At 40.4% G+C, this 11,925-nt stretch overlaps 1 protein-coding gene across 1 annotated transcript; it reads left to right on the top strand.

The window, feature by feature from the left end:
• Nucleotides 1-43: 43 nt before the first annotated feature.
• LOC148729397 (uncharacterized) lies at nucleotides 44-4,428 on the top strand. The gene is made up of 5 exons (XM_088725144.1): nucleotides 44-368; nucleotides 1,961-1,967; nucleotides 2,521-2,641; nucleotides 3,656-3,949; nucleotides 4,243-4,428. The coding sequence occupies exons 1-5, from the start codon at nucleotides 44-46 to the stop codon at nucleotides 4,426-4,428; spliced, it is 933 nt and encodes a 310-aa protein (XP_088581270.1).
• The last annotated feature ends 7,497 nt before the right edge of the window (nucleotides 4,429-11,925 follow it).

Genomic DNA, 11,925 nt, shown 5'->3' with positions numbered 1-11,925 from the left:
CACCCGACATTTCTGAAACTTTAAACAAAAAAAAAGGTTTGGGATGGATCTTCAAGGTGGGCAATTATTTGTTAACCCAACTTTCGACGACTGGATCTACGAAAACAGCCTTCCTCCATCGCCTTTGAGTTTTTCACGTCCGTTGCAGTACCGCGCAGAGGTTCCTGCTCCTGCTGTAACCAATAGTTATCGCCAGGCACAATGTGAGAGGGAAGCACGCGTCAAGAGAAAACCTCCTGTACGATCAAACCGGTCACAGTTGACACTCTTGACTCTTGTGTGCTTGGTGACTTTTGTGATATTTGTGATGATTCTTATGATATTCGCTGGGGGAACATTGAAGGGTTGCAGCTGTCCCGTGAACGAAGGTTAGCACATTATTTTCTTTTTAAAAACTACTGGTAATACACAGATTGTGAAATGCCCAAGTTGCATTTCTCATTCCTGTGATTGGCGAAATTATTTTCAGGTTAAGATGTTTTCCATATTTGAAGCATTCTTCATTTCTCTTGGAGTTAAACTAGACATCATTATAAAAGCAAGTTTCTTTTAGGAAAAAATGTATTTGCCTTAAAACTGGTAAAGACGTGCCATATTATCTCGTTTGAACGAGCGTTTATATGTACAAGCGTTTGTTTCTTGATAGCATTGGAATTCATAACCCTGTCATTATGCGTGATCAGTCAAAAAATCTTGCCAAGGCACGTTCTAATTTTCCGCCCGTTTCTCTTAATTTGCAAAATTAGTTAGATTCGGCGAAGGTTTACTAAGACACCAGCATGGACGAATTCCTCATAAACAATTTCGAAAGCAGATCTACACCGTAACAGTCATTATTACTCATTTTAAGGCCAATTCTAGCCTTTAAGTTATCTGCAAGTATAAACCATTTGCATGTTACATCTAAAAATTGACTATTTTCCTAAGGTTTTATCGCCTTTGATGAATTTGCAAGTAAAATAATGCAGTTAAAATGTTGAACCTACTTCTCTAAATTCGCGAGGGTTAATGCTCTAATTTAGGTAACTTGGTAGAAATGAAGCAATGCATCTAGCAAGAATGAAATGCTCCGTGCTAAAAATAGCCGTGACCCTCTTACTTATTTCTACTGAGACTCCGTAATTTTATACACTTTCAAACAGACAAACAGAGACAATGACAAGAGCTGTTGTTAATAGGTATCGCTAAATGCACAGCACTTGGCAACAAATAAATATAGGCACAGAAAAGGTTGCCACCAAGATCGTTGAAAAGAGGATTCCGATCTTGGGTGAACGTAAAAGTTCGAAGGATACTCATAAGAAACTAAAAGACTGTTTCTAGAAAATTACCTTAGCAGCTTAATTACCGACATAATTAAAAAATATGAATCATAGAACTAATTTACTAAGAAGTAAGTTATCAAAGTCGGAAATTAAAGCTAAAGAACTCAAACCAATATAAGCAGAGAGGGAACTCAATCCAGGCCTCACCTATCGGTAGGTCTTTGATTGAATACAAAAAGGCTTACACAGAATTTACTCTAAAGGTTTTTTTTTTCGTTTTTCATGAAAGTCTGCTTCATTCCGCTAATGATTTTAGCAAACATCACGGCATAGTGGTCACCAGACCGAGACGGCGTTTCCCTTGCGGTCAGATCAGTGAATGAATGATACCTTCAATCAATTTTTCTCAAAGAATCTAATTCCCTGTGTTCTTAAGACTGAAATAAAGATTAACCCATGGTAATTAATAGCTGTTGCATTTTTGAAGCTCGTGATTTTGTACAGGACTTCAGTCAAATCGAAATGAACAGGAGATCAGTGCCATGCAAAGTTCAAAGTGCGCTTATGGAGAAAAATGGATTGTTTTAAAAAAAGGTTTTGTGAACATATTCTAACCATAGCAAGTGTAATGAGACTTAAAACGCGGAGGAGTCTTTTCATTTTATATTACATGCATATTCCCCTGATCTTTTCAGAGCTAAAGTAAGTTGATTCTTGAATAAAGGCTGATAGTTTCTAAAGAAACTGTTAGGGGCTGCTTCGGTGGGGGTAACGAAATAATTTGGATATATCAACAAAGTTGAAATGGTAAATTGGCCACCGTAACGATTACAAAAGCTGACGTTTTCAGCGTTAGCTCTTCGTCGGAGTGAATAGAGGAATTGTGGGTTGTGTGTGCTTTTAAAGGCAGAAAATGGAGCTACGTTATTGGTGCCTTTAAAAGCACATAAAACCCACAATTCACATTGAACTTCATATATTCATTGTCTCTCATTTCAACTTTGTTGATATATCCAAATTATAAAGTTGATTCTTGTTCAGGCGTGGATCAAGGAGAAGTGTTGTTGTAATATCTCTCAGTTAGTACGAGCGCTGCGACCTGAGAAATTCAAAAGTTTGTTCGAAAAAAAAGTCGACCAGAATGCAGACCGCAACCATCCCTGAATGCAAAGAAAATTCATTCAACCTGCCTATTCCTACTAAAAGAACGGCATAAGTAAAAGCCACTTAATGATAAAAACTCACGTTGGTTCAGCCAAGATTATTGTGTCGTTCTTGTCTTTCAAAAGCTTAACAGCACCACAGAAAGACTTATTCAAGGAGATGCCAACCTCAGGAATCTGCTTGGCGCCATCAACATCACTTTATACTTGAAGGTATCATATGGAGCTTCAATTCTTTAATCACTTCTAATTAATCCTTGAAGAAAGCGTAGCGAAACCACGGTCAATTTATTTCTAGTGCAAAAAAAAAACTTCTAAAATCATATTTGCTCTTGCCACTGTGGAGGAGACTACAAGGACACCCTTTATTGACAATTATTACCTGTTAAAGTGTTCACCATGAGATGATGAGATCCTCGGGTTTATAGTGATCAAGACAATATAGTTATATACACTTGGAAAGGTATGGTAGCTTGATACGAGAGAGTATGGACTGTTTATTTTCTTTTCCTTAATACTACTACAAAAGAACGGTTCTTTTTGGAGGAGAACAGGTCTCATGGGCTGTGTAGAATGTAAAACTCTATGGTATAGTACAAATATTCAGCTCTTTTCGAACTCAAACCCAAACATCAATCACTTTAAAGGGTCAAAATTTGTTCCAACTGAAATGCAAAGCATCATGAGACAATATTGTTCCCGGTTGTTCTTTGTTCTTCTTGTTGTGGTTGTCTTAGTCGCTAAACGAGGATCGTACTGTCAAGAATGCATTTAAGAACTCGCCATTTAGGGTTTGGCCTGGATGTGATGATGAAGTACATGCCTCTCAGTTAGCTCTATTGGTTAGAGAGTCGGATTGTGTTGTGCGGTAGGTCGAGGGTTCGAGTCCCGGCCGGACCAATACTCATGGTCTTAAAATAAGTGAGGAGAAATTGCTACCTTTCTATAATCAAGAAACGGATCGATATACTAGTCTCCTCGGATAAGGACGAAAACACTGTAGGCCCCGTCTCCTGCAGGGTTAGGGGTAGGAGACATTAATTTCCCGCGCACGAGATTACTGTGTCGTTAATGTCCTCCCCTGGGGTGGGGATGGATGGAAATTGACCCTGAAAACACCCCATGGGGAGTGGTCAACTAACCTATGTATGTATGTATGTATGTATGTATGTATGTATGCCACCAACAAACAAACTCTTTTAAAAGAGACTTTTGTGTATCTTTCAGTTAGAGAACGTGAGTAAACTCCAGGGTCCCGTTGGACAACGCGGTTTCAACGGCTCTCAAGGAGCTATCGGACCTGCTGGACCTCGAGGATTCAATGGAACACGGGGTCCCCAAGGATTAATAGGTCCACGAGGTGTAAACGCTTCACAAGGACCGCCAGGACCACAGGGATCCAAAGGAGCAGGTGACTTCTCCCAGTGTGAACACAAGACTAAGGATGCGATTGCAGACCGAGAAAAAGTCACCAGAAACAGCTTACCAATACCAGTTAAAGTGATTCTGGGTGAACCAATTGTAAGTACATTCAAAATAAGAGATTCACAATGATTCCCGGTTAATTACATGGTGTTTAGGGCTGGTTGTCCAGCTTGTTTATCTCGCCACAATGCAGATGAACTACTGAGTTTTTGCAGCCATGTTTTTGACATAATGTGCCGACGTTGAATCATACGTGCTTATATGCGTGAAAACAAAAAGGAAGTGAGTGAAAGAAAATTATATCAAAGATGATGAAAATAAGCAGGAGTGGTCGAATATGTATTTTTTCTTCTATCAATCATGCGGTCCAACTTTGCTTTTCATTCCAGGGTAAAAAGATTGCTGGTGTCTCATGTACAACAGACAAAGCTCAACTCTATCTGCTCTCGACCAACACAACTTCAGCTGGTCAGTTGCATTACTATTGTCGCTGTTATGGTCATCATCAAACTGGCCAGCAACTGGCTACTGTTAAGTGCATCATGCATTACTGGGAATGTCCGCTGGCCACATGAATTCAAACCATAATTTGTTTTTTGATCGGGAATTGAGTTCGAGTCACTACGAAACACTTCACCTTCACCTATCTTCTTCATGCCATGTGGCACATAAGGCCTCAACACAATCCCGCCAACCAGCTCTGTCAGCCGCTGCGATTTGTACCTCACTCCACTTCTTCCATCCAGCTTTTTTCCTTTCTCTCTCTGCTGTCATCCTCCATGTTATCTTTGGTCTGCCCCGTTTTCGCCGCCCTTCTGGGGTCCAGGTTAAGGCAGTTCTGCAGTCATTATTTGGTTCTTTCCTCATGATGTGGCCGATAAATTTCCATCGTCTCCATCGCACATCCTCACTGAGGTTCTCCATCTCAGCCATCTTCAGGACTTCTTTGTTTGTAATTCTCTCCTGCCAGCGTATCTTAAATATCCGTCGGAGACATCTGCTTTGGAAGACATCGATTTTTAAAATATGTTTCTCGTGAATCTCTTGCGCCCCTTATGGACTTATTGTTCTCGCGACATTTACTTGCAGGGGCGAGAAGAGTTACAGATCTTGAGATGGCCATTAGCGCAGAGTTAGCAACAGAGTTTGTGAAGTAATTGCTGTTGAACGTGAATGAGCCCCTGAGACTACCAGTGTGTTAGTGGTCGAAAAATCCCCAAAAAGCTCGTAAATGCTCGTCGCATGACTTGTAATTACAAAATTTTCCCATTTTCTCCCGATGTCCAGCTTAAGCTTACCATTTATGAATCCCTTGAATATGTTTTCATTGATCAGATGACGTTGCTTCCTATTGTGGTTAAATAGCACATGTTCTCGGCGTGGACGTTTTATTTCATAGAAAATCTGGTATTATTGATCTTCTTTAAGTCTCGAGGTCCCTAACAAAAATGAATCCGACTTCGATTGATAAAAAGAAGTGGAGAGTTAATGTTACCTAGATAATTTGATTGAATTTAAAAGTATCAAATCGGCAATGCCAATATGATTTTGTGCCTTTAACAGAAATGTGCCTGTGGCTCCTCTTAAATGTATTGGCCCAGTTCGAGTGGTTACGTGTTACCTAATTTTTGCTGGGTATATGCTTTGATTTCCTGTTTTCAATTCAAATTTGTAGCAGAAAACTATTTTTGAGCATAGATATACACCAAACATAACACTGGCGTGAGAATCTGGAATACATTGTCAGACGAGTTTAACCTAAGTATGAACAATGTAAATGACTTAAAACGTGCTTTGATGTGTTATTATTCGACTGCACTTCAAGAGATCTCTGACACTGACAATCCCAGGACTTATAAAACTATCTGTTCAAAATGTAATTCATGTCGTAGCCTGAAAACAACACCAACTCCATGCTGTTCTTAATTCATAATTATTGATGTAATCGTTTTACTATTTTAATACTCTTGGGACCACAGTAATTGGCTATCGCTGGCTGTTGTGGTTGTCTGGCCGTTATTGTTACTGTAATCTATCTGTGTTCTATATTGTGTGTATTGTTGGCAAAACTAATAGAACTAAACGCATAACTGCGTGAACTCGGGCTTCTTTGCTTAGGAATGTTTACAAAGGCATGTAATCTGATGAGGAGTGTTGTTTAATTTACGTTTTGACAAGCTCAAATTATGTCGTTTGTTTTCGTAACTCCCCACCACCGCGTGTTTCTTTGTTCTGCTTGTTAATATTAATGCATAGGAAGTGAAAAGCGCTGCCTACAAATTTTTGTCGAAAAGAGAAAGAAAGCGGACTCATTTTCAATACGTGTAGATCAAAATAGATCACTGACGATGCTAGTCTGAGTGGATGTTTACAACTTATTTGGCGCATTGCTTTTTTAATAGCTCTATTATTCATATTATTAATAATTTTAAAGTCCTCAACAACTCTTAAACATTCTTTTTACAAAATTGAAAACCACTATCTTTAACAATATTTTAATTATAAAAATATGTAAGACAATAAATGAGATGTAATTGAAAGCAAGTCTCTTAAAAAGATAAAATTGACAACTATTACCCTGTCATACAACAGTGTTTTAAAGCATAACCATAGAAACAAAAGGCCCCGCTCGAATCTCCGTCTTTGAAGTGAACGGAACCTGAAAGAAAGCATAAGAAGAACATGAAAGTAAGATGTAAAGCGGGAGAGGAAGGGTGGGATTGCATTGTTAAATCTCGTCTCGTATTTCTCTTATAATCTAGATTATACCTCACCTATAAATAGGCTTGCATAATCCCCGATTATACATCGAAATACTTGCCTTTAACAATGCATGTTTAAAGCCTTCAACTCAACGGTAATTAAGAGACAAAAGATAAAATTGTCCTCCCTCTTGAGGAATCAAAACGTGGTCTATAATAAAATTGAATAAACGTATTCTGCTGTGACCAGTTAGCAAATTCTAGGATATCTTGAATCGAAAGGCCCTGTCTAGAAGCTTCTGTAGCAACTGCTCCGCGAATGGAATGTCCCTTAAACTTAGTAGTGTCTATACCAGACAAATGCATTGGCTGTTTCATCCACCTAGCCAGAGTTGCTGGTGTGACTGGTTTGTGAGGTTTGATGTGTGAAAGGAATATCCTGTCTGGTTGGTCAGGGTTAGATGGGCGCCATTCTTGGGTCCTGGATTCCTACTCTTTTAGGCATGCACAAACACACAGCAAGGGATTGTCAGAGTAACTGGCATGGAAACATGTTTTAGGGGATTGACCTACTCTAATTTTTTTTAGTCAGTTCAGCTAGCTGAAATTGAACACCCTCTGGGAGAAAACGCCGGAACCTCAAATCCCTTGCACAAAGACCTCATGCTCTATCAGGACATGTAAGGGCGAGAAGCCCAACCAGTTTGAAAGACAAAAGTTTGATGGACAACTTCTCGTTTGGTCCTAGTGAGGCAATATAATCCACCATCTTTGAAACATCCCAAGTCGAGCAGTACCTGGGCTGGGGTGGTCTTAAGTAATACACACCTTTTAACATTTGACACAGAAGAGGATGGGACCCAACTTTATAGCCATCAATGGGTGAAAGTACAGATGAGAGAGCTGACCGATAAACATTGATGGACCTCTATTCTTTCTCATCCTGAAACTGTGATGAGAAGAATTCAAGGACATGGTTCAAAGGTGGTGAAAGGGGATCTGCAGTTACCCTTTGAGAACACCAGCTAGTCCACTTATGCCATGTTAAGGCATAAGAGCTAGAGGTGTTCTTCCTCTAGGATGCCAGGAGGATATCCCTAGATTGTTCAGAAATTCCTGTCTCCTGGAAACCTCTGTTGATAGAAGCCACCCAGCTAGTTGAAGATTGTCTAAGGGGTGGATATAGGGTCCCTGAGACAAAAGATCTTTCCTGAGTGGGAACAGTAGGGGAAAATCTATGCATAGGTCTAGTAGTAGGGGATACCATGGTTGGCTCATCCAAACTGGGGCTACAAGAACTATGTAAGGCACCTTCTGTCTGCATACTTGTTGTAGACAGTGACCAATCAGAGCAAATGGGGGAAAGGCATATGCCCTGAATTTGCTCCAATCCAGTGTGAATGCATCTGTGAAAAGTGCCTGCGGGTCTGGCCTCCAACTCACAAACTGGTCCAACTGGTAAGTCAGTCTCGAGGCAAAAAGGTCTAATTCCAGGGTACCCCAAGCTTGGAGCAGTTGACGAAAGAGGGCAGAGTTCAGTTTCCAATCACTGGTGTCCAGGAAAACCCTGGACTCCCTGTCTGCTTCTGTATTGAGAAACCCTGGAATGTGTTGGGCTTTGACAAGGATGTTGTGGCTCAGACACCAATCCCACAAGTCCTTTGACAGATAGGACAACATCGGGGAGTGGGTCCCCCCATTTTGTTGATGTACGACACTGCTGTTATCAGATACGATGAATATATAAAGTTCATATATTTTTGAACTGCGGTATTAGATACGTATGATGCACCATCCTCGCAGTGGATAGCGCTATTTATGCAATAGCGAAAATCAGACCTGAAAGAAATCAGGCCTGTACGGGACTCAAACCACTGACCTCTGCGATACTAGTGCAGCGCTCTACCAATTGAGCTAACAAGCCAACTGGGAGCAGGCCGTTAAGTTGATTCGTAATAAACCCGTGAAAGTGATAAAACAGTTACAATGAATATATGAAGTTCATATATTTTTCAACTGCGGTATTAGATACGTATGATGCACGATCCTCGCAGTAGATAGCGCTATTTATGCAATAGCGAAAATCAGACCTGAAAAAAATCAGGCCTGTACGGGACTCGAACCACTGACCTCTGCGATACTAGTGCAGCGCTCTACCAATTGAGCTAACAAGCCAACTGGGAGCAGACCATTAAGTGGATTCGTAATAAACCCGTGAAAGTGATAAATCAGATACAATGAATATATGAAGTTCATATATTTTTCAACTGTGGTATTAGATACGTATGATGCACGATCCTCGCAGTAGATAGTGCTATTTATGCAATAGCGAAAATCAGACCTGAAAAAAATCAGGCCTGTACGGGACTCGAACCACTGACCTCTGAGATACTAGTGCAGCGCTCTACCAATTGAGCTAACAAGCCTGTTATGTTGTCCATTAAGAGTAGTACCTGGACTTTTACCCTGTTCTTCTTGAATGACTTTATGGCTAGAGACCCTGCTAGAAGCTCTAGATAATTGATGTGAGAAGAGGCTTCTGTTTGGGACCATTTCCCTCCTGTGGATACCCCTTGGCAGTGAGCTCCCCAATCCTATAGGGATGCATCAGTCTCTATGACCAGGTCTGTGGGTTCCTATAACACAGCCCCTCCATTCCAGGCAATAAGATTGTCTCTCCACCACATTACCTCCTGTAAGGCCTGATAAACTGGGTAAACTGGGGCTTCGTAAGTGTGTTGTGCCTTCAGGGATGCATTTTTTTCCCGCTGGAGGTAACGGTAGTGGAGAGGGGCTGGAAATACGACTTGAATGGAAGAGGACAGGAGGCCCAGGTATTTTGACAATTTCCTTACCGTGGTATTCGGGTTTTCTAACAGAGACTGGCTGGTAGACCGTATTTTCCTGACCTTGTTCCTTGGGAGGCTTAAACATAGGGTCTCTGAATTGATCTGGAAGCATAGGAGTTCTAACTGATTTGAGGGATCTAGAACAGATTTTGTGTAATTTACGACAAAACCTAAACTTTCTAATAGGGACAGCACCATATTGGCATGACGTTTCACTAGATCCACAGAACTGGCCATCACGAGAACATCGTCTAGGTATGCTATGAGGCGAGTTCTCCTGGGTCTGAGTAATGACCAAACCGGTTTTAGAAGTTTGGTAAACACCCTTGGGGCACTCGCTAGTCCGAAGGGAAGGCAGCTGAACTCTAGGAGAGCGTCTTTCCACCTGAAGCGGAGAAACTTCTGGTGGGCTTCCCCTATAGGTACTGTTAGGTAAGCATCCTTGAGGTCGATCTTCACCAAGAAATCCCCTTTTCTTAAAAGATCCTTTACCATTAATATTGATTCCATTTTGAAGTGCTCGTAAGGGAAGTAAGGGATAAACTGGTTTAGGGGCTTCAGGTTTATCACTGGCCTGTGGCCTCCCCCTTCCTTTGGTAGCACAAAAATTGTATTGATAAAGCCTTGGTCGTGAAAGTGATTTGGTAAACAAAATGCACTGCCCCTTTTGATACGAGCTCCTTTACTTCCTGATCGATCAAGGTCACTTGTTCCAGAGAAGTGTGAATCATATGGGGGGTTTGATATTGTATAGGGGTATGGGTAAACTCTATCAGATATCCTGAAGCCACTTGAAGGACCCAGTGGTCCCCTGTTATCCGTTCCCAGTTGGGTAGAAAATATTTTAGTCTGCCTGCTGATGGTAGGTCTGATGAAAGTAAAGGTTTTTTAAACTGATATTCGGAGATTTGGAGTGAATAAAGAGACATTGCATTGTTAAATTGAGGCGAGTATTTCGATGTATAATTAACAATTATTGGACGAGGTTGAGCAAAATATCGTGATTTGTCCGTGGCGAACAGATCAATTATTTTCCGAAGCCAAAGGCTTCGGCAAATAAGTGATCTGCAAGACACTGACAAATCACGATATTTTGCGATAACCGAGTTCAATAATTGTTTTATCATTCGATCACCGAGTTTGTTTCCAGTTTTTTGGGGGAAGCGGCAAGCGCGTACTGCTGCCAGAAATCAAATGGTGTCCTTCTCAGTTAAATAATTTATTCTGTGGACTTTAAATTGTACGTACAGTCAACTGTTAATTAGCAAAATGTATGCTTCCAAATGGCTGAAACTTCCAGAAACAAGTTGACAGTCTTCAAAGATTTGAATTCCGAGAAAAAAAGGAAAATGTATTCATTGATGAATTAGCTTTAACACAATCTCTGAAAGTTCACTTTAAAAGTTGAAAGTGCAGTTGTAAAAATTATAAACTGTCTGCTGCGTGTTAGATTGCTCGATACTTAGCTCATTTCGAATATGCTCTTCCCGAGAGGCTGTGAGAAGTGGTTGCGGTGCACTCTCAGCTACAGGAATCGAAGAGGTTGCCGTAATGGTTGTTACGGTCTTCTTGTTGTTCAACGATTCTGATAATGTTTACATACAAGACGGAACACAAGAGCGACCACAAGAGCGTGGTTACTACTGCGCATGAGCAGAATATTATTTGCAGCAAAAACGGAGTTAGACGGTAGTACTCATGAGCAGACTATTATTTGTATGCAGTTATTTGCAGGTCACGTGGTGGGCTCCCAGCCAATGAAAATGGGGAAAAATCCATCGAATGATAATTGTTGATAATAATAATGATAATTTATTTAAAGTCGATAATGTAGGAAGTGGTTGCCCAATCATCCGAGCCGATGGCTCATGTTAAAAACACTCGACAAATAATATATAATTTAGAAAAATTTACGACATTCCCCAAAAAAATTAACAATCAAAAAAACTATATACATAAGCATATCTGTATACATTAAAGGATTATTTACCTAAAAAACTAAAAATTAAAAAGTTTGATCATCAAAAAAAACTAAATTGGTCAGCGGTGAGCTGGCAATATGGTCGCATCGTTTCGAGCTCTGCCAAAATCTTCGTAAATTAGTGTATTTTCTTCTCGTCTCTTTTTATATCTTTATTGTAATTATGCCAGACAGAATAGAAGCTCTTAAGAAGGAGAATGTTACTTTAAAATCGCAAATTCAAGAACTATCTGATGAACTGATAAACTTGAAGAAGACAATGGAGATCAAGAAACCGACAAATGAAGCTACAACCGAAACAACAAGTGAAGCTACAATTGCTACAAATCAATCCTTGGGACAAGACTCTGACAGGTGCTTAGAGTTTACGAGCAACAGTTTCGACGACTTTAACAGCTTTCAAGCTCATTCCCAAAGTGAGCTGCGCCGCCTAAATAGTCGCCTTGTCGAACTCACTGCCGAGGTCGATATGATTGGTAAAGCTGTCGACGATTTCCAAGAATACAGCTACCAGTACAATCTAAAGATTGGGGGAATCCC

Source organism: Stylophora pistillata, chromosome 6 (assembly GCF_964205215.1).
Source record: "Stylophora pistillata chromosome 6, jaStyPist1.2, whole genome shotgun sequence".
Taxonomy (NCBI): Eukaryota; Metazoa; Cnidaria; class Anthozoa; order Scleractinia; family Pocilloporidae; genus Stylophora; species Stylophora pistillata.
The sequence above is the reverse complement of the archived record's forward strand: the minus strand, read 5'-3'. Positions and strand labels throughout refer to the sequence as shown.